This window comes from Schistocerca piceifrons, chromosome 10 (genome assembly GCF_021461385.2).
Source record: "Schistocerca piceifrons isolate TAMUIC-IGC-003096 chromosome 10, iqSchPice1.1, whole genome shotgun sequence".
NCBI classification, from domain to species: Eukaryota; Metazoa; Arthropoda; class Insecta; order Orthoptera; family Acrididae; genus Schistocerca; species Schistocerca piceifrons.
Window position 1 is genome coordinate 142,557,547 of NC_060147.1, and position 23,773 is coordinate 142,581,319.

At 42.2% G+C, this 23,773-nt stretch overlaps 1 protein-coding gene across 2 annotated transcripts in view; it reads left to right on the plus strand.

The window, feature by feature from the left end:
• Nucleotides 1-23,773, plus strand: part of LOC124718821 (tetraspanin-31) — a 59,884-nt gene that overhangs the window by 25,658 nt on the left and 10,453 nt on the right. The window contains exons 3-6 of one of the 2 annotated variants that reach the window (XM_047244440.1): nucleotides 6,383-6,481; nucleotides 12,818-12,913; nucleotides 13,517-13,630; nucleotides 18,440-18,545. In XM_047244440.1, coding sequence (XP_047100396.1) covers nucleotides 6,383-6,481; nucleotides 12,818-12,913; nucleotides 13,517-13,630; nucleotides 18,440-18,514 — 384 coding nt within the window. In that variant the 3' untranslated portion in view covers nucleotides 18,515-18,545. The remainder of the gene's footprint in view (nucleotides 1-6,382; nucleotides 6,482-12,817; nucleotides 12,914-13,516; nucleotides 13,631-18,439; nucleotides 18,546-23,773) is intronic. The other variant, XM_047244439.1, reaches the window with a different exon arrangement.

A 23,773-nucleotide genomic window follows, 5' to 3' on the forward strand; every position in this document is an offset into this window, starting at 1 on the left:
TGTTGCCTGTGTACAAATGAACATCATGTGTATCTGTACTTACGTGTCCTGGATTTAGATGAGAAAATAACAAAATTCTGCCAGGCACTGCTGATTTACTGTTAAATGGACTGTAAGCTCCAAATTCCACTGTCTTGATGGCGTTATCAATTGCTGTTATGAATCTTCTGCAGTGAAAGTGTCAAACAGGTTACTACAAACCAGATGATGTATTGAATGGAGACCAGTTTGAGGGCAGTACCTATCTTGCTTATTAAAGCTACTCAGAATCATTAATTACGAAATGTGTAAGGACCCAGTTAAACAGTGCTGAACATTTTGAACTACAGAACTGTGCAGTTGTGCAGTGACCACCTACTAATCTTTCTTCAGATTGTTCCAAATGTGATCAGGGTCACAAAACTGAGCTTTACTGAAGACTGGTGGTAGTGTGTCCCACAGTTGGAAGAGTTCTTCCTGCAAAGTTTACCATCACGTGTCTCCGGAACAATTGGCCGACTCATACTGTCCTTACTGGCGATTGCCTCTTTTTAGCAATAACTTTCTTAAGAATGTCGCACCGTCCTCATCCCGGGCTAAATGGGCCCCGTATTCGTGCCGAAAATGTTTTTCTCGGAAATCGTTCCACCGTGATGGCGAGTCGTATTTTCCCCCATTCCTACAAACTGTACGTCTTCCAATAGGTGGCCAAGCTGTGGGCCGGGTGTGCCTCCACCCCATCTGGTCCGACATTGACCCTGGGAAGCTTCCACATGCCATCTCAGGGCTCCCAGTGGTTGCAGATGCCTCGTCCTGCTCACTGTATGTGGTCAGCTGGGCTTCTCGTGTGGCTAGTCTGTATTACTGAAACCCTATCCTGGAATCCGGGACCATTTGCAGCATAACGGCAGCAAAAGTTCAGTTTCAAATATTTAGTGTAATTATTGATCAAATTTTAAACTGTTGTATTCCACTCGATAAGAGATTTAATATTAGGTTAACTAGTGTTACAGTTAGAAACTGTCTGTCTGTTTTGAGGCCATGTAACTGACAGCACGCAAATACAGAGACGTCATTTGTCTAGTATTTGAGAATGAGAGCACTTAGCAACTTCCAACCAACTTTGCGTGGAATTTCAAACAAAACAGAACTTTTTATTGAATCATCCACAAATTCGTGAAAGGAAAAAGAAATATCACCACATTTTCGCTGTTCGTGCAGTCAAACTTTGTCAGGTATGACATTTTAATTTACTACTACTTCACCATTATCTCTGTTTGCAACACAGTCTGCAGACAGTTACCACTGAATGTACCTACAAAGTTATAGGACTGTATGACGCACAGTTCAGGGTGTATGATATCAGTTGATTTATATTCAGCCAGTGCTTCATAATGAGAGCACTTAGAGACACTTTGTGCCTGTAAAACTTCAGTGTTGTTGCCCTGCTGACATATCCTGCATTGCTAGAACGAATGTGCTGTTCTTGCCAGTAGCCCACCTAATATTTGTTAACAGTCAACAACCTGCTTTTTTTCAATTTCTTGTTTGGTGTTTGTATGTTTCTTTTAATTATGGATTTTGTATGAATGTGGTAGAGTGGGTCAGAAGAAATCAGTCTTTAACACGACCTTAATTTATAATTATGTAGTTTAGAAAATTTTTGAGACATTAATTTTGAAATATTTCTGCTGGAGCAGAGAGTAAACTTGAAAATAGAATAAGTGACAGTTAACTTTGCCACGTACCACTTGTATGTTGGCAGCACATCAGCTTGTGTAACAGGTAGGTAGTTACAGGTAAATAGAGAGAAGTGGTGAGGAAAACGGCAATTTATTTTTAACACAAAAGTTGGAATCTTGATCTCGCACATCTGCAATGAAGATTGTGATGAAATGTAATATGTTGTGTGAAATGACATCTAGTTCCAGTCGGAATGTGATACTCGATTTGGGAAGCCGGCGAATGTGCCACGAGAAGCGGCATGACAGTACAGTGAATTGGAAATTAACGAATGCCAAAGTGGTTCTTTGCCCACTGTGCTACTTAGACAGTAACGGCTTGAGTAAAAAAACAGTGTGTGTACATTTCTGCAGCAGAATAACTGATGATAGAAAGAGAGACAAAATCAAATGTGGACTGGAAATGGGGAGAACTACGCTATCGTCTAATATGAAATTAAGTATCGGGACATTTTTCCCATTTTTTTGCAGTGTTGTCTTATATTAAACTGAAATGTGGTCGACAATTGGTACAGGCAAGAAGAGAATAAAAGGTTTCCAAATGTGACGCTACAGAAAAATGCTGAATATTTCACAGGTAGATTAGGTAACTAATGACTAGGTTCTGTAACAAAGTGGAGAAATAAGCAAAATTCTGGCACAGTATGACTAAAAGATGGGCTCAGTTGGTGGGCTGCAACCTGAGGCATCACAGATTCACAAGTTTGGTAGCGGAAGGGCGTGTGAGGGACAAAAACTGTAGAGGGGAACCGGGGCTTGACTGCAGTTGAGCAGCTTCAAATGGGTGGAGGTCGGAGTAGTTATTAAGTTGGTCCTCAGTTTTTTGAATTTAGTGTTTCTTCAAGCACGCCCTCCAGCTTTTTCCCATTTGTTTAAGAAGGATTTTAAGATCTTCTTTGTTGAAATTGACAAGGAAGCCGTGCTGCAGTGCTTGAGAAGATGCATCATGTCACTACGTTTTGTTCGTTACTGCTTATGCTTGTGCTTGACTGCTGTCGTGAGGGTGGATACTGTATGGGGGTAACATCAAAATGTCAAGTGATTTCAGCATGTCCCCCTCCCCTCCCCCTACCTGCACTCCATTTTTTTACTTTCGACATATTTGATTATTTGATAGTGTGCCACGTTTCATTACAATTCAGTAATATTAACCCATGCCACAACTGACCTGAATGTTATTTAAATAAGGCTTATATACTGGAATAAGTGTCTGTTTTCTATTGCAATAAACAACTATATACATATTTTTTGAAAATATTAAATTTAAATGGTAGAAATTTTAAGTACTACTGTATAGCAGAATAAACAGAATGTCTGAATGCACCTTTTTTTTACATTTAGGCTACCATGTCTGGTGATCTTCATAAACTATTAACAGTCTCCTGAAATCTTACATTAACTTAACTCCTCTTTCTGCCATACCGTGTGTCTCCTTAAATTTTCCGTAGCCTGTTTGCCACTAAGGCAGAAAGTGTTTGTATCCCAAGAAAAAGGAACCTTATTTAAGAAATCTAAATCTATGCGTAACTTCCTCATGTCCAAACTTTTGACTGAAATGAACTCATTCCACTGTAGATTGAAAATTTCATTGTGGAAACAACCCCGAGACAATATCCTTTCTTCTGAGAGTGCTAGTCCTGCAAGTTTTGCACGAGGCCTTCTGTAAAAATTTTTTGAAATGTAGAAGATGAGGTACTAGCAAAAGTAAAGATGTGAGGACAGGCCATGAGTCGTGCTCCGGTAGCTCGTTCGGTAGATGACACAAAAGGCAAAGGTACTGAGTTTGAGCCTCAGTCCGACACAGTTTTAATCTGCCAGGAAAGTTTCGTATTGGAGCACACTCTGCTGCAGAATGAAAATTTCATTGTGGGGTCTCACTCGAGCACAAAAATAAGCAGTAACAAAGAACACGTAGTAACACAGCACATCATCTCGACTGCTGTATGGGTCCCTTGTCTTCAGCTTCAACAAAATAGATTTTAAAATTCTTTTTAAAACAAATGGGAAAAAAAGCAACTAAGTGATTGTACGTGAAGAAACTTGAAATTTGAAGGAAAAAACAGTACTAGGAGTTATACATGGAGAGAATTTTGTAGGATAGAGTAGCATGGACAGCTGCACCAAACCAGTCTTTGGACTGAAAATAACAACAGCATATTGATATCTCCACTGTACATATTTGTACAGGCTCCATCATTGCACTCTGTAACTCCTTACTGAAAGCCCACAAATGTCTTTGTGAATTTCAGCCACTTTGTCCTGTTTTGCGTCTGGAAATTGTATCAGTGTCCTTTATCCACACAATATGAGTTTGCTTTGTGACTTTTTCACATACGTACTGAAAGCAAAGATAGTACAAGGGACTGTGTCAGCTTGTACACTGGGAAGACTGGAAGCTGACAGGTGCAGCCAGCTGTATTTTCTAGACATTGGATTTGTATGTTCGGTGTGTGCCCACTAATAGTATTTTTAAATGTTAATTGTCCAGTTGGAAGCATGGCCATTGAACATGTAATGTAGAACATATATAATATGTATGCTAATTTGAGTGCACACGAGTTTCTGGTGTGTGTGTGTGTGTGTGTGTGTGTGTGTGTGTGTGTGTGTGTGTGTGTGTGTGGGCACGTGCATGCAAAATTATGTTATGATTGAAGAGTCGTCAGGAGACAGTGCTATCCCACGAGTTCTACATTTTATGTGTTATTATTTTATGATTGAAGAGTCGTCAGGAGACAGTGCTATCCCACGAGTTCTACATTTTATGTGTTTGGTTAAATTCGAAGACTGGAAACTAAATACAATAAGACAAAACTATTTGTGGAGTAAACAGCACATTTTAGTGGAACATACGGATCAACTTCATACCAGCATGCAGAGCTATCGAAAACATGACAGATTGCGTGATTGGACTAATCCTCACTAAATTGTTAGTACTTTCTTCTGCTGACTACTTCAATTTCACCCAAAATTTTGGCAAAGTTGTATAATCCTAATTTTTAAATGAAATGTGGTGCATTACATGTATTCAGGGTGATTGTTATTAATGTACAAAAACTGCCGAAGCGACATAAATGATGCCGAGACAAGTAATGTAATAAAAATACTAACGAAGAGATAGAGGGACTGGCCAGTACTTACCTCAGCTCAGTACAGCCAATAGATACACAAAAAACAGAACAGAGAATTTACGTTCCTAGCTTTCGGAACTTTGTTCCTTCATCAGGGAGGAGAGAGGGGAAAGAAAGGGAAGAAGGGAAAGTGGATTCAGTTACTCACAACCCAGGTTATGAAGCAACAGGGAAAGGAAAACAGGGAGGGTAGCAAGGATGGAGGCATGGTTGTCTATCGGCTGTACTGAGCTGAGGTAAGTACTGGCCAGCCCCTCTATCTCTTTGTTAGTGTTTGCTTCACATCTTTATATGTAATTTAATATAAGACACATGGGGTTCAAATGTTGGAATATACCCTGAAAATGGATGAGGAATGTTGAACGTGGCACAGCCCTAGGTGACTTGCAATGATTGGTCTCAGGAATAAATTGAGCGATGCAATACCTTCATTCGAGCAAACCGTGCAGTTTTCGAACACCTTTTATGAATGAGACCTGTTGTAAATGTAGAAGTTGCAAAATTATTGTCCTTGCTGTAACAAAGGTAAAGCTATCTTATTTTTTGTTTTTTTTCCCCCCATTGTGACCCTCCTCTTTTTTTTTTATTTACAGACATTGTTTAGAAAGAAAATGTAGTTTATTTATTGGTAATGATGCAGTTTGTAAGCTTAGAATCATTTGCTTTTGATGCAATATGGTAGGTTTTTGTTGTACTGTACTTTGCAAAAAACCAGCGGAGACCACAGGACTGCTAAATAAAATAACAAATCTTACATCAGTGTAAACACACAAATGCTTAACATGATGAAAAGCATACTAATCACGCACTTTTAATTGGCCCCTCTACGATTGGTGGAAGTGGGCTAACTTCGTGCTGCTCCAGAATGTTTACGGTCGCTGTCAACATTAGTTACAGAGCAGGATTATGCATCGTAACAGTAAGCAGTCAGTGTGGATGTAGTGTCGATCGTGTGTAGTGTTGTGCATAGTGATCGTTAATATCATTTACAAAAGAGAGTGAAGAGGCCGTACCTGGTCCTCGTAGTGAGTCAACTTTCGTATCACTTCTTGGGATATTAACCTATTAATTCTTTTTACGAGTTGTAAGGTGGCTGCTCCGGGAAAGGAGGTGGGGCTCATCTCGGCAGCCGGTGAGTTACTGGCCGATCGCAAACTTCCGCTCCCGGCATCTCCCGCTCAGGGGCCGAGTAAAAGTGCGCCTGCCAGAAGCGAGTCTCGAACCCTCAGCCCCACACACTAGTCGCGCATCCGGGCCGAGAGCCACTCTGACGGGAATACACGACTCGGGTCGGGACGATCGGGTGTGACGGACCGATACGATCTGCTGACATCACGTGTTTGTCATCTGTCATCAACTTTGAGGTACTTCCTGACATTTGTGACTCCGTTTGTCTGTTATTAAATTACTCGCCTCGGTGCCACCTGTGTAGTTTCCAAAGTTTTTAGACGTTAGTAAAATTGCCCTGTAAATGGGTGGAAATATACAATGTGTGCTTTTAGTGTTTGTCTGTTCCTTGACTGGTACCTGCAGTACATGCTGATTCTGTTCCTGCTGTTCCTCGTGCAGTTCAGCGTGGCCTGTGCGTGCCTGGCCGTCAACCAGGAGCAGCAGCAGCACCTCGCAAAGCAGGTGCGTATCGTGCAATAGTGGTGGGAGGGAGTTTACTGAGAACTTTGTGCTGCATGTTCTAATATTTGAGTCCTTCGCTTTCTTGCTCGTGCCTCTTGGGGGTGCGGATTGTTCAGTCCTTCTGTGCCTTTATTGGGCATTAGTTCTGTCTCGTCTGGACCACGGTTGTCAAATTCACGGATCAACTGCCCTTCTGTGCTGCTCCTCTTGTACCCAGTCCACCACTGTGGAATCCGTTTAGTACCTGGTAACTTTTACACTAGCCCTGTTGATAGTATTCTGGTTGATGTGGAATACCTTCCCTTTTGGTTTGGCATTCCCAACTCCTTGTTTCCTATGCCATTACTATCCCCTCTTCCCTTGCTCACGCTTCTTATTCTATTCTTTTCACAGCGTGGTGTGCACGGGTCCTCAAGATATTAAGGCCTTCCTTCTTTTTGGGGCTGCTTTACCTTCCCCTCCCTCCCTTGCGGATTTGGTTTGTTTGCTTTCCCTCCAGTTTTTTGACTTTTATTTTTTGGTTCCCCTTAGGGAGCTGACCTCCATCTCTAAATGTAATATCCGCACTCTCCCTAGCATCTTTGGCATGTGTTCCTCTCCTCCTCCTCCTCCTCCTCCTCCTCCTCCTCCTCCCTCCCCCCTTTCCCCCCTCCCCCCTCCGCCATCGCCCTTTTTGCCTCCTCGCTAAGTCACCAGCTCGGTAGCCAGTCCAGGTGCTGGGGCTGTTATATACTCATCTGGCTGAGCCCCCTGACTCCACAGGGAACACACTGCTGGTACCTGCACTATGAATGCCTCGTGACAGCCTAGGAGTGTTTGCTTACCTTTTCAGGGTGTTGGAACTCCTGGTAACGACTGTCGTGACAGGTGACCGTTGCAGTGACTACGTGTTGCCCACAAGACGAGCCCCTGATCGGAGTGGGTGGTACCGGGGCGGACATTTTGTTCACAAAACGTGTTAAATTTTCTGGCCATTGTTAGAAATAGTTCTGTCTCAGTTCCTGTTTCTGCCTTCCCAACCTATCCTCCCTCAGCTAACCCCTCGGAGGAGCGTCAAGTCCACTGGTGTGGGGCGAAACCCTTTCCGAGTTCCCGGTCTGTACCGGTGCTGACGAGGAGACTTTTGTTGCCACCAAACCCCCTTTTTTTAACACGTGGGCAAGTTCAGTGAAGCTGAGTTCTTAAGCAAGATGAGATCTGGCTCCCTCCTTATAAACACAACTTCTGCCAGCCAGTCGGCCTCCCTCCGTGCCTGTGACCGTTTAGGAGACGGTCCAGTGAATATCACTCCTCACGAGTGTCTCAGTATGACACGGGGTGTAATTTTCAATAGGGACCTTCTCCTCAAGTCCGACGATGAACTTGGGGCAAATCTGGAACCGTGTGGAGTTCATTTCGTCCGACGTGCCGAGAGAGGTCCTGAGGACAGGCGGGTAGAGACCTCCACTTTCGTCCTGGCTTTCGAGGGGGATACCTTGCCTGAGAAGGTCGAGGCTGTGGTACACAGATACAGTGTCAAACCATTCATTGCATCTCCCACGCGTTGCTTCCGTTGCCTCAAATTCGGACACGTGTCCTCGTGATGCGGTGCCACTGCTATCTGTGGTTGACTGTGGCTGCCCTCTTCTTGTGGGGAGCTATTGCACCCCATTGTCTGTGTAAACTGTTCTTGTCTAAATTTTCCCCGCTCGCCGTAGTGTGTCCAGCATATATAAAGGAAAAAGGAATCCGGGAAATAAAAATGGTTGACCGTCTCATCTACTTAGAGGCGTGGAAGAAGTTTTGACAGACTTCACCCTGTGAATCTCTCATCTATCTTTGCCTCAGTTACATCTTTCCATTTTTTCCCCTTCTCCTTACCCCCCTTCCTGTCTCCCTTCTCTTTCCTCCCCCAGCGGCTACTGTCCTTTCTCCTCAAGGAACTGCTACTCCTCCTCCTCCTCAGCCAGTGAAGAAATTCTCTTCTCTGGCTGCTGCTACATTGGGGGCTCCCTCTCAGAGCACACCTCACTGGCGTTCTCTAGATAGGAAGCCTGTAACCTCGGGTCAGACAAGGGACCCAGTCTCTGAAGGGTCCAGAGCCGCTCACCCTCTGTCTGACCTGGACATCACTGCCTCCTATTCCCCTACTGATAATCACCTCCCTCCGGAGGGAGGAGAACAGCAGCGCAAGTTCGAGGCTCCTCCAGCATCCCGGAGGGGATCGCCCCCTCCTCCTTCTCTCTCCGAATCGGTCCAATTTATATAGATCTCGCCCTATCCTCTCAGTGACGACCACTGACCCGGTGACATGTCCTACCCTCATCTTCTTTATATCTGACACGAACTCTCACCACATTATAAGCCAGTGGAATTGCAAAATATATTACCGTCACCTATCGGTAAAACAGCTTGTTTCCTCTTATTCTGTGTTCTGTCTTGCTCTTCGAGAAACGCACTTCCGTGATGACCACTCTTCAACGTTTTGCAGTTGTCAGGTGTCGTGTCAGAACTGTGCCGAACCTGCGATAGCACCCGGAGGGGTCTGCACTTTGGTTTACAGTGATGTCATCAGTGACTGGATCCCTCTTCGCTCCAACCTGGAAGCAATAGCAGCACGTGTGAACAACCCCAGCAATCGACATTGGCAATGTGTACCTTTCTACAGCCACTTCCTTACGTTGAGCTGCCTATCTTAATACAGCAGCAACCACCCCTATATCTCCTCCTCAGGGACTATAACGCACACTATCCTGTGAGGGAGTGACACTTCGACGTGTAGGGGTTTTCTAATTGATCGAATTATTACAGACTTTGATTTATGTCTCGTCAATGACAGTCCCCCTCCCCCCATCGACTGGTACTGTGGTGGACCGAGGACGTAGCAGTTGCTATCCAGGACTGCCAGTGGGCACTGCAGTGATTTATACAACTCTCTCCACAGACCAACCTTACCACTTTTAAGCATCTCTGTGCTAAGGCTTACTATCTTCTTAAGCAGAGTAAAAAGGAATGCTGCGAGCACCGAGGCAATGTGTTTCCTCCCTAGGGACGAGTGCCTCCTCATTGCAGGTTTTCTCAAAGATCTGTAGCTTTCCGGACTGCAAACGACAATAGACTGTCCGGGGTGTTATCCTATAGGGTGCACTGTCTGATGCGTCAGTCCTCGTAGAACATCTTGCGACACACTTGACGACAGCGTGGGGTCATCGTTCTACTCTGCAACCTTCCTCTGGCAGAAATCAGGAGTTGGCAAAATCCCCTTCTCTTTCGACCCGCACCAAACTGAAGCCTAAAATGAACCCTTCACTGAATGGGAATTCTTGCAGGCTCGTACCTCTTCACGTGACACGGCCTCAGGCCAGGTTCCATCCACAATCAGATGATACAACACTCGGACATTACTGAGAGGTGACGTCTGCTCGGGGTCTTTAACAGCATTTGGCTAATGGTTCTCTTCCCCAGGCAAAGGGGAAACGGCATAGTTCCCCGTCCTTAAACTCGGGAAGAACCCGGCATCTCTCGACAGTTACCGACTGTTTAGCCCCAACAGTGTACTTTGTAAACTGCGTGAGAGGATGATTAACTTCAAATTATGTCGGGTCCTCAAATCTCGGGGCCTTCTGTCCCGGTATTAGTGTGGCTTCCGGGAAGGGTGATCTACAACTGACCATTTGCTCAGATTGGAAGCAGCAATCCGACAGGATTTTACTGACACCGTATTTGATCTACGTACGGCATATGATACCGCTTAGAGCCATCACATTTTAAGTATTCTCCATGACTGGGGCTTTTGCAGCCCCGTTTCAATTTTTATCTGTGATATTTTAACCCATTGGCTCTACCGGGTTAGAGTTGGCACTTCGTTCTCCACCCGTCGGATCCAGGAGAATGGTATCCCACAGGGTTCTGTGTCAAATGTCGTACTCTTCGTCACCGTCAACAGGCTTGTAGCCCCCGTTTGGCCTCCGGTTATCCCGGCATTGTACGTTGACGATTTTTGCATCCGGTGCAGCTCCCACTCGGTAGCATCTGCCGAACGTCAGCTCCGAAGCGCCATCCTGTCGACCTCTGCATCGGCCCTCTGCCACGACTTTGTTTCCTCCCTCCAAAATGTGGGTTACGCATTTTTGCCGTCGACCCAGGACACATCCTGAGCCTGAACTTTATTTACGTGACCAGCACCTAGGTGTTGTAGCACAGTCCCGTTTCTTGGGCGTTCTTTTTGCTAACGAACTGACTCGGCTGCCCCATACACAACCTGATGACTATCTACATGCAGCAGCTTAATGCTCTCTGCCTCCCGGCTGACATCTTGGGGTGCAGACCGTGCTACTCTTCTCCATATTTATAGCGCTCTGGTGTTGTCCAGATGAGATTATTGGTGTCAGGTTTGTGGCTCAAAGGTTCCTTCCATTCTGAAACTACTTGACCCTAATGGGGTGCTTCTGGCAATCGGTGCCTTTCACACTAGTCCCGTCGACCGTCTCCCCACGGAAGCTGGGATTCCCCCTCTACAAATACAATGGAACCAACTACCGGTTTCTTATGGCATCTCCATTTGACGATTCCCTGACTATCCCGTGTACCTCGTCCTCTTTGTGAATGAGGGACGTTTCCCTCCCGATACCCGGCCGATTGGAATGTGTCGCGCTTTTCTCTGTCGGGAACTCCGTCTCCACTCACTGGAAAGGCAACGCGCGCACGCACGCGCGCACACACACACACGCGCACGCACACACGCACACGCACACGCACACACACACACACGTGCACACACGCACACACACACACACACACACACACACACACACAAAACTGCCATCTCCAGATTGTTCCTATTGTGTCTCGGCAGATGATTACTTTTTAATGTAGAGATGGTGTCCTAATTGGGTGCGCCATCCCCCAACAGTCATCTCATTGTCTGATGGAAGTTGTGCATTAGTGCAAAAATGAATGGTGAGAAGTGGGAAATAACAAATGTTAGTTGAATGCAGATGTGCTGATTTCGTGCTGATGACACCGATGGAAGGAAATACTGCTATCAGGACTGAGAATAACACTCTCCACTGATGTAAATTTTTCCCCGCCAGCAGGAAGATTACCAGTGTATGAAGTTTGTAGTTTACCACTCTCAGTTCAGTGTTTTAAATACTTTAATAGTGGTTTATGTGCTGTCATATTGCCTGGAATTCTGTCCACCATTCTTGCTGATGACTGTGTAATGTATGACAAAATATTCTAACGATGTTGGGTCTCATCCTATAAGTGTTGGGGAGAGATGGTTAATGAGCTCTGAGTGGATAGACTAACCAGGCAGTTGTAGAATTTTTACCAATTTTAAGTGTCGTAATTTTGTTTGTCACAAAGGCAGTTTTTTCAATTTGTGGATGGATTACTGTTCTCTCGGCCCCACCGCTCCAACATTTGCGTGCTGACACAAAGTAGGGGCACTGATGACTGGCTGTTCAGTGGACCAAATCCATCATCATGAAGTCAAAGCTCGGGTTTTTCTGTAATAATGGGGAAGGTCCCAGGGCTCTACTCACACTTTGGAAAGATTAAAATTATGGCAATTATTTCCTGGCTGTAGAGCACATTCCATGTAGTTCCAGGTCTTCAGAGAGTTGCTGGATTGGAAGCAAAAGATTACTTTGTCTTTTAGTGTCCACTGCATTTGAACTGGTTGCAAAGTGGCCTCCAGTTCTTCCAGTTATCGCAAAGTGCAGTGGAACTTTAAGAGCACGGCATTTTCGGGATGGAAGGACTGATGACACTATCGGTTGTTCCTGTTAAACCCCAACGTTGTCACCATTGTCTATCTTTGATGGGCACAGTGTTGATGGGATGTTAAGCCGTAACCGTACTTCCTCAGTTACATTGCCCCCTGTCTTAGACTACTGTGGATAATGTGCAAAATTTCCATCGAACAGTGAATTGAAGTAAAAACATGCATGAAGTGTTTATTAATGAACCTAGCAATCATTATATCATACATATTTTGGCTCAATGGCTATTTTGAATCTGTTGCTTGAGAAGACCAGCTTTACTGGAGAAAGTACAAGCCACCGATCTTTAGTTCTGCATACAAGTGTGTGGACTAATTATTTTAATGGGAACAAGGGACCGATGAGCTAGCAGTTTGGCCCCCCCCCCTCCACCCCCCACCCCCCACCCCCTCTCTTTTAAACCAACCAATCAACTAAACTGCAAAAATATTTCCTTGTACCTATTTACTCAGTGAATGGATTTCATTTGGCGTGTGAATTTCATCTTTGAATGTATCATCATAAAACCAGTCAGATGATAGTTGTACTGCAATGCTTACACATTTTCTTTTTGGTTTTGTCTTTTCAGGGATGGAACAAAATTGAAAACACGACAACACAGATGGATTTGGAGACAGTGTTTAAATGCTGTGGGTTCGATAAGGGAGACAATACTACTTTTTGTGTGAGTACATATACACATATATATCTTTGTGCAAACATGCCTGGTTCGACATAATGGACCTGCAGAGAGTTGACAAATAAGCAGTTCGTATATCTCGATAAGGTCGGGTACCTTTGGTTGCGTATAGCTCGCACCAGTCTCCTCTTGAGTAGTGGACAGCCCTCATCTCCAAACAACTTTCGAATACACAAAACAGACGGGTGTGCGCAACAAGCTATGTATGAGGCCCCCAGTTTGTTTGGAGACCTCCTTTGTCGGTGATTTGTATTATGACTCGTGAGACTGCCAGCCAAATGCCTATTAATTTTTTGCTTATCTTCCCAGTCTCAGCTGGAACTTCTGGCGGGGAATTTCAGATTAGCAGGTCTGTAATTATTTCCAAACATGTTTTGTGCTCTTATCCTTTCTAAGTATTTTGTACTTTATTATTAATATTGCGTGTTTCAATTAATTTATTTTATTATGGAATTTATGCATAATAAGAAAATAAGAAAATTTTTGATTATACAGTGTTAACTAATCTTGAGTGTGTTTCTACAGAGTGAAATGTTTCTGTAGTAAATGTGTGAAAAACCTGTTGATATTGTAATTTGTTTCCTGCAGCCAGACTTGTGCAACACACAGAAGTGCTCGAAGTGTGGCGAGGCCCTGCAGAACACCATCGACTATGCCTTCAAACTGTCCGGAGGGATAGGCTTGTTTTTCAGCTTCACAGAGGTAGGGGTGATGATCCAGAGGTGTGACATTGCACTAGTTGATTTAAGTCTCACAAGCTTTCCCCCTTACCTTTCTTGCAAACATCCTCATTATGGTTTCTGCTTTGGTGGATAAGTCTTACATCATGTCAGAGTACTTTGCCGACTCATGTTACCTGACTGTGAAGTTTTTATTACAGTGTGGATTTAAATATTATTTCTAGACAACCTGTTCCTTGTTGATTTTATGTGGTTCACGACTCGTGATTTGAAGCTGGTGTATGCTGTTCCAATTATAGTGCATTTTTATCCATGAGTGATTTTAAATAATTTGATGATGTCAAACTATACAGAAGTAAATATAATACTATTAGAAATCCATCACTAGAGGTACAGTTGTTGTAGATTCAAGAAATTGTGAATTATTACCATTGGGAATATTTTGTGATTTGGCTGAGGCTTTTGACTCTGTGGACCACAATATTCTCGTGTAAAAGTTAAAATATTATGGAATGTGGACATAGGCAGTTCAGTTTTTATTTTATCCTCTGTGGCAGAAGGCAGTGCATATCAGTTCCGTGTCGGTCGCATAGCAGTAGGCACTCAGAATTCGAAGTAGTCATACACAGTGTACCACAAGATTCTACTCTGGATCTTCTTTTGCTTCTCTGCCACTTGCTTTGGTAGAAGCTGCAGATTTGGTCTGTTTTGCAGATGGTACAAGTATAAGAATAAAAAATAATACCAGAGAACCATTGCTGAAAATGCGACTAACAAAATATTTGGAAACATCATCTGGTGGTTAAAGGCAAATGGGTATTAAATCTGAACAAGGTTCAGTACATACAGGTCAGTACGTCTCATAGAAGACCAAAAGGTGTGAAAGTAGTCTACTTTACCAAGGATGTACAAGTTATTACAGGAACCACTGCCTAGAATTAATAAAGCACCCACATTTTGGAGTATGCACAATCACTGCTACAGGTAATTTAAAAATGAAGAAACTGCATGTATTCTGTATATATTCCCATTCACTAATGAGTTTATCATTTTTTTTGGTGGAAATTCAATCGAATAGTATGTTCAGAGTATACAAGTGTGTGCTAAGAATTGGTTGGTAGGTTTGAGGGATTGAAGGTGTTTATTGTAGAACAACTTGCAGAGGCCACTTGTAAAAAGTTTCAACAGCGTCATTAATGCCCCCTTTTGCTACCATTATTGACCTTTTCTTATGAAACATGGAATAGCATGAATATATTACTAAGACCAAAAACAGCTGTTAAAAAGATGTCAAGGGATTAACATTAGAACAGACAGGGGTCAAAGTAGTGGTACATGTGTGTTTACAAACCTGTCAGAGCATAACACCAAAACCTAATTCTTTTACAAATTTACATCTTCTAATCTTCTACATCTTTCCACATCGAAAAGACTCCTCTATGGGATATTTTTGTGTGTGTGTGTGTGTGTGTGTGTGTGTGTGTGTGTGTGTGTGTGTGTGTGTGTGTGTGTGTGTTCCTGGCAAAACTGCTTCTGCAGCCTGTTGTGTATTTATGTATATGCTTCACTTTTTCTCGTGTCAGATTTATTTATTTATTTATTTTTTTTTTTTTTTTGCACAGAAAAGGTTGTGAGTGTTAGCCACTTTTTCAGTAACATCCAAATGTTTGCAGTGTCTTCAGGCAGCTGCACTTGTATTTTAGCTGATTGCTGCCAGAAATGTTGCCAAAGAAACCTTTACGATAGAGGATAGCAGTAGCTTCTTGCTAACTATTAACCAGTATGACAGTGAACTAAATTTTAAAGCCTTCAATGCCAATATGAGACCACAGAAAATTCTTAAGACTTTATTGGTTTAACCAAAAGCAGTGGAACTTAAAAATATTCCATCTGTGGACAGAAACAGTAGAAAGCCTGAATTTTCAGACATTGAGTAGCAGATATGGACATCGTTAAGGAAACCAGGAAGTGGGTCCCCCACACAAAGTAGTAAGACAACAGTTAATCCAAATGCTGTTGCTCGACATCTAGTGGCGAAGTCAGAGCAGTGAGAGACAAAGTGCACACAAACGATGTGAAATAAGAATTCTGAACTCTTAACAGCTGAAGCTAAAGAAAATGGTAGCATTAAGGTAGGATTACAAAGAAAACGTAAAACTGCAGCTACATTCACTGAACTATAAGTGGCCTACAATGCAAAGTGGAGGAAAGACATAATATACGAGCTTCATCATAAAATTTCTTGCAAACCAACCACTCGACTAATTGACAGTATGGTAACGACCAAGTGTTCAGAGTAGTCGTGGGACACATCATCAGCCCTCAAAAAAAAATTAAAAGTGGTGTACCAAAGAGACCAGTCGTTGTACCACTTATCTTAAACCTATATACTGCAGACATTCTAGAAACAAAATCAAGGGAGTTTAGTTATGCTGACAACTGCGTACTTGTAACGAGGTGTAGCTCAGTTGAACAATCGGAAGAAATCTTAATGACAGACCTAGATGTAGTTGGAAAGTACTTTCGTAAATGAAGACTCCAACCAAACATCACCAAAATGGAGGTTGCCTGCTTACAATTAAATATGAAACTGGCCAGAAGAAAACTCGACATACGGTTTGTGAATATGCTGCACTTACGAAGGTTGTTTGAATAGCTCTCAGAACAGAATAGAAAAAAAGTACTTACATCACTGAAACTATTTTTATTTTTCAATGTAGTCTCCTTGTAGATTAATGCACTTGGTCCAATGATGTTCCAGTGCCTTGAACCCATCTCGATAATGAGTTTCCTCCAGCCATGCAAAATAGTTGTCAACTCCAGCTATCAGTTCTTCATCCACCAAGAAAAAATTTTCAGCTTTGTGAAGACATGGAAGTCTGGAGCCATATCAGGTGCATAAGGTGGGTGTGGCAACAGTTCATACCTTAGTTTGTGTAATTTTGCCATGGCAATGGCACATATGTGCGGGCACGCAGTGTCGTATCACGGCACCCATCTTGCAGATAATTTTTTTGTTTCTAGTTCTTGAATTAAAATGTGATGTACCCTTTCAGATGATATCTGGCAAGCGTGAGCAACTTCAGGCATTTTCAATCGGCGATCCTCCGTGACCATTTTGTGCATTTTTACAATGGTTTCTGGAGTAGTGACACATCTTGGTTGACCACTGCACTGATCATCACCTAAGTTCTCCAGACCAAATTGAAATTCATTTGTCCACTTTGCAACAGTTGAATATGAAGTGTATTTTGTAAATCGGCATGAACATCCTTTGCTTTCATACTTTTCTTTAAGAAGTAGTTAATCACCGCGGGTCTTACCCCCCCCCCCCCCCCCCCCCCCCCTCCGACATCTTCACAAATCCGCAAATCGCTACATGGGAACAACAACAAGAGCCAAATCACCTCCACAGCTCTCTTCAAAGAGCACTCATGTGGCACGTGTTTACAGGCAACAGTCGAATGAATATCACGTGAACAACTTGTTATGCTAGCGTTGACCTCTTGTAGTGATTGTGAGAACTTTTCAAACCACCTTCGTAGGAAAAACATCAAAGTACCTGGTGGTATTCCTTGATAGAACTGTATCTTTCTGGGAGCATGTAACAAAAATATCTGAAATATTGATTGTGAGAAATGACATCATCCAAAATCTGTGGAGTACAACCTGGGAAGCACCGGCACTTACCCTGTGTTTTTTGGCAGTGAGAATGATCAGAGGTATTGTCGAATCACGCCGTATGCAGTGACTACTGGCACTGAGCCGCATTCCATCCCCTCGATGATGACGCATAAATGCTCTCACAGACGAGTACAAAAGACCATTTATTTTAAAAATCTACCAGTCCATCATGATATGAATGTTGCAGACTTTAAATTACTCTGCTCTAGACGACCAACAACTGAAGGGGCAGGAGTTGCTGTGGAAAATTGTCCAACCTTACTAATGCATGGACTCAAGCAAAATAGTAATGTGCCATAGATCCCCAAAAAAAAAATCAGGATTTGACCTGCAATGCAGAATGTGGCCTGCGCTAAAAAGAATTAGAACCAAATATGGCAGATGTGCTTATTTTTTACGCAAATGGACTAAGCGACTATCTCCACTTGGCAATTGTTGGGAACCACAGACCATCAGACACATCGCAGAAGAATGCCACCACTAGAATGGTAGACCTTAAGACTTCCAGCTGGCGACTACCAGAGTTGATAATTACACCAATAGCCTAGAGGTTTGCAAGTTTTTGTGTTATACATGTTATTCTATACATTCAACATATTTTTTGTGTGTGTCAAAAAGCCATACGATACGTATCATTATGTGGGTGTAGGGCTGAGGTTGACAGAGGGAGTATTTTGTACAGAATTTCAGACAAACCAATGAGAAGTTATGGCCTAAAATGTGTTCCCATTCTGTTGCCTGTCTTGCCCTCGCGGTGTCTGCCCTGCCCTTCCTGAGCCAGTAAAAAGTTCCAGTCAACTTTCATCCTGTCCTGTTATCTGGAAAAAGTGAGACTTGATTTTGGAAGCTGTCATTTCTTTATCTTTTTTGAGAAAAGAACTGCTGTCAAAACTCTGAACAGGTAAGTATTTTATCTGTTTGTATTTGGCAATAGTGAAAACAGTTAAGCTCTTTTCATTTCCTCTTCAATATTTGTATGCTTCAGTGTAAATTGTTACTAATCTAAAATTGTGGCATGTGCACGCAAAGTCCTCAAATGTCAGTGTTTTCGTATTCCTGTGCCACGCAGACACGGGAAGTGTTCAGTCTCGAGGTATTTGCACACAAGCTCAGTTGCACGTAATAACGGTTGTGGTTTCTCTTGCAGTTTCTCGGCGTCTGGTTGACGGTTCGCTACAGGAACCAGAAAGACCCACGAGCTAACCCTAGTGCTTTCCTCTAACCCACTAGAGTAATGTGCTGCTGGTTGCCGGGTGAGAACTAACTACTAAGCTAAGCTAAGCTAAGCTAAGGTCTTCCACATATCAAAACTCACCTGTCTGTCTTGGCAGTCCCAGAGGTTAGCATTCACAATGTTGTGTGCCAGCAGGAGTCTCTCTCTCAGGAAGTATCAAGCACAGTGCACTAGTGTTCAGAAACTGGAATTCCTTCATGTGACATGTGGAATGATGATAACATATTGAATTTATAATTATTTGAAAGTCTGTGACGTGCAGAAGGCAGGAGACGACCTACATAAGGAAAGAACAGATTGGGAACGGAATTGTAAGTGGAGGAGGAGGACGAGATGGGGAGAAGTTAACAGCCAGTATTTCCAAAGACTGAATTTCAGGCTTTAATAATAGCAGTAAAGGTTGTCTGAAATTGCACCTTAGAATAAAGCTGTTCTATAACAATAGACAATAGTTGATGCTCCACTGTTTTTTGACTGGTTAAAACTGATATGGGGAGGGGGGGGGGGGGCATCAGAAATGTGAAATGGAGGAAGAAAACAACAAAATGGAAAAGTTTTTACCTTAGTATTGCACTGACAGTGAAGGAGAAAATGCATTTATTTATTTTGAGTTATTTTGCAACTAAGAACAAAATTCAGTGGACGAACTAAAATTTTGCCTTCCAAATATTGTTTCTACTCCTGTTTGTAAATATTTGATAGAGCATATAAAATTGGTGGTCTGTGATGTCAGGTTATCAGTTTACCCTACCTTCCAATTGCATTCAATGAGTAGAATTTGTTGTAAGATATTTGACAGAAACGTTCATTGTGAATTTTGCTTTTGCCTTTCAGAAAGGCAATTACTACCATAGCTAGTTTGCTAGTGCTGGAATCAGTTCTATAAAATGGGTTCTTATGATGCACAAGAATTTCTCTGGACTAAGCACAGTATAGCTATTGACAGACAGCTGCACAAAAAATGCCAAATATTTTATTTGTTCAGTCTTTTTGTAGTAATTGCCATATTTATACTGCACAAAATTGTGTAAAAACTGTGTTGTCACGTTCTGCCATTTTGTGTATCAATACGTATTAGAAGACAGGGCTAATTGATGAAATTTTAGTCCTTCCGTCGGTCGTAACGTATTCCTTTCAGTAATGTATCGACTCGGACCACTAGGTAATCTACATATAGTATCAAAGACTTTGTTTCGTCAGTTGTGGATGTTAATGGGCAGAGACAGCACTGTTAAAGTTGTGCTGCTCTGTTATGAAATAGATTATACCTCAAAACAAGTAGTATGTAGTGTGACAGGTGCTACTTGCTTCGATAAAACTTTTCCGGGTGTACGTATCCAAAGGTCTCGAGTTTTTTCCCAGGTCAGCACTAGGATTTTAATGTGTCACTTATCACTTCTTTCACCTTTGGTAGTGTTAATTAATGTGAAAATTTTTGGGTTGTGTGAATGTTAAACTGTACAACTTGCTGGGTCGGTCAGTTCAAAGGTCAGAGGAAGGCAGCAGCTTAGCATCTGCAGTAAGAGCTTGCCTTGCAGAGCACTGTGGTATTCAGATTGGCCTTCGGTTTGACGACAATAAAATAACTACCTCACCTTTCAGGACTCGTAGCTTACTGAGAGGTTTTATTTGTAAAGACTCGAGTTTGGAGGGGCAATTATGCATTCTTAAAAAATTGATCAGTCTCATGAAGGCCGTCACCATTTGTAATTGTTAGAGTTCTGTGTTGCAGATGACACCACAGATGGTGATAGACACCAGTATGTATACCCAAAAAAATAAATGGCTCTTCTCTCAGTTGGATTACGAAGTGAAGAGCCCCACAAACACAGATGTGATTCGAGGATCGGGTAATGTCTTATGGGCGCACTTGACAAAAATGTCATCTGTCTACAAACAGAACGTAGACATTTTTGATTGAATTTAACATCTTCTCCTCAGTGTTTTACAGATAAGCTACAAGAGGTGAAATAAATCAGCTGTAAATCAATGCAAACATGAAATTTGTTTATTTAGTATGCTAACAGAATTTTAAAATGTTCATTTCTTGCAGCTACTGGACAGTTATAATTAAAGTGCAGCTACTCACAGAGGTCCAGTGTAGGCTGTGATTACCGTATGGCAGCGAAACTTGGTAGATGTTCTAATGCATTAATGTGAAACCAATTTACACTGGAAAATGTTGTTGTTGTGGTCTTCAGTCCTGAGACTGGTTTGATGCAGCTCTCCATGCTAATCTATCCTGTGCAAGCTCCTTCATCTCCCAGTACCTACTGCAACCTACATCCTTCTGAATCTGCTTAGTGTATTCATCTCTTGGTCTCCCTCTACGATTTTTACCCTCCACGCTGCCCTCCAATGCTAAATTTGTGATCCCTTGATGCCTCAGGACATGTCCTACCAACCGATCCCTTCTTCTAGTCAAGTTGTGCCACAAACTTCTCTTCTCCCCAATCCTATTCAATACTTCCTCATTAGTTACGTGATCTACCCACCTAATCTTCAAAATTCTTCTGTAGCACCACATTTCGAAAGCTTCTATTCTCTTCTTGTCCAAACTATTTATTGTCCATGTTTCACTTCCATATATGGCTACACTCCATACAAATACTTTCAGAAACGACTTCCTGACACGTAAATCTATACTTGATGTTAACAAATTTCTCTTCTTCAGAAACACTTTCCTTGCCATTGCCATTCTACATTTTATATCCTCTCTACTTCGACCATCATCAGTTATTTTGCTCCCCAAATAGCAAAACTCCTTTACTACTTTGTCTCATTTCCTAATCTAATTCCCTCAGCATCACCCGACTTAATTCGACTACATTCCATTATCCTCGTTTTACTTTTGTTGATGTTCATCTTATATCCTCCTTTCAAGACACTGTCCATTCCGTTCAACTGCTCTTCCAGGTCCTTTGCTGTCTCTGACAGAATTACAATGTCATCGGCGAACCTCAAAGTTTTTATTTCTTCTCCATGGATTTTAAAACCTACTCCAAATTTTTCTTTTGTTTCCTTTACTGGTTGCTCAATATACAGATTGAATAACATCGGGGAGAGGCTACAACCCTGTCTCACTCCCTTCCCAACTGCTGCTTCCCTTTCATACCCCTCGACTCTTATAACTGCCATCTGGTTTCTGTACAAATTGTAAATAGCCTTTCGCTCCCTGTATTTTACCCCTGCCACCTTTAGAATTTGAAAGAGTGTATTCCAGTCAACATTGTCAAAAGCTTTCTCTAAGTCTACAAATGCTAAAGTCGTAAGGTCAGTATTGCCTCACGTGTTCCAACATTTCTACGGAATCCACTGGAAAATAGTTGGTGCTAATTTTTTCCTATAAAGAAAGATGCACAGAAATGTTTCCACACGTAATGTTTTACGGACGTAATGCGGGCACAAAAGATCAAACAAGTGAGAAAGGCGTAATGTCAGTTTTATTGTTAACTGTCGCTTAAACAATTTATTCAGTACAAGCACCGAAGACGTCGACGAGAGGCTGTATCCGTCAGACGATTGCTGACAGCAGTTCTGAGGGAACCTAAATGATGTGTTCCCGTATACTGGCCTTCAGATCAGGTAGAGAGCCGAATGTTTCTTTCAAAAGTAAAGTCACACGGATTTAGACCAGGTGATCTTACAGACTACGCACCTGGAAAACCTGTGAAGATAATATGTTTGTGTAAGGTTGTATTAAGCAGATCTTTCACTGGGCAAGCAACATGAGGTGTTGCCCCATCTTGCATGAGAACATTGGTTTCCACACAGTTGCATTCTTCCAAAGCAGGTATCACAAGCTGCACAAGGATGTCTCGCTAAACAGGTCAGGAGTCCATTACGTGCAAAGGCAGCTACAGGCGTAGCAGGTTAGAGGATCTCAGGGAAACACGGAAGGGCCTTTGTCTAGATGGTTGCAAATCGAACACGGGAAGAATGTATATCCGGGAACCGTCGATATAACAGTTGTAACTAGTTGTAGCTGTGTTAGGAAAGTACCAGAGCTCCAAGGGTTGATAGAAAGCACCGATGCTCAAATTGTTGTAGGCACTGAAAGCTGAAGGTAAGTTCAGCTGAAATTTTTGCAGAGCACCCAATGGTGTTCAAAGGGATAGGCTAAACACAGTTGTTGGTGGCGTGTTTGTTACTGTTAAAAGTAGTTTAACTTGTAATGAAACTGAAGTAGGTAGTTCCTGTGAGTTAGTGTGAGTCAAGGTCATTCTTGTCGACTGGAATAAAATAATAATTGGATCCTTTTACCGACCTCCCAACTCAGACGATATAATTGCTGAAATGTTCAAAGGAAACTTGAGTCTAATTTCAAAAATGTACGTAACTCGTGCAATTAGTCACTGGCGACTTCAGTTTACCCTCAATATGTTGGCAAAAAATATACGTTTAACTCTGGAGGTATGCATAAAACATCATCCAAAATTTTGCTAAACATGTTTGGTAAAAATTATTTTCAGCAGTTAGTTCGTGAGCCCACTTAAATAGTAAATGGTTGTGAAAATACGCTGGACTTCTTAGCAACAAATAATCCTGAGCTAATTATGTGTATCAAAACGGATACAGGGATTAGTGAATACAGAGTTCTTGCAGTGAGGATGAGTACCATAACTCACAAATCGGCCAAAAATAAACGAAAAATATACCAATTAGAAAAAAAAAAGGGCAGATAAAAATTCACTTGACACCTTTGTAAGAGACAATCTCCACTCCTTCCAAACTGACAATATAAATGTAGACCAGATCATGTAGCTTGAATTCAAAGAAATAGTATCAGCAACAATTGAGAGATTTATACCAAATAAATTAGCAAACGACAGAGCTGATCCTCCTCGATATGCAAAACAGGTCAGAACACTTTTGTAAAATCAATGAAAAAATCATGGCAAATTTAAATGAATGCAAAATCCCCAATATTGGCGATCTTGTACAGGAGCTCGAAATTTATTGCGAACTTCAATGTGAGATGTTTATAATCGTTTCTACAATGAAACTTTGTCTCGAAATCTGGCAAAAATCCATAGAATCTGGATGTATATAAAATATGCTGGTGGCAAGACACAATCATTGCCTTCTCTTTGCAATAGCAGTGGAAATACAGTTGATGAGAATGACAGTGCAGCTAAAGCAGAGTTACTAAACACACCCTTCCGAAATTCCTTCACAAAAGATGAAGAAGTAAATATTACAGAGTTCAAATCAAGAATAGCTGCCAGCATGAGTAACTTGGAAGTA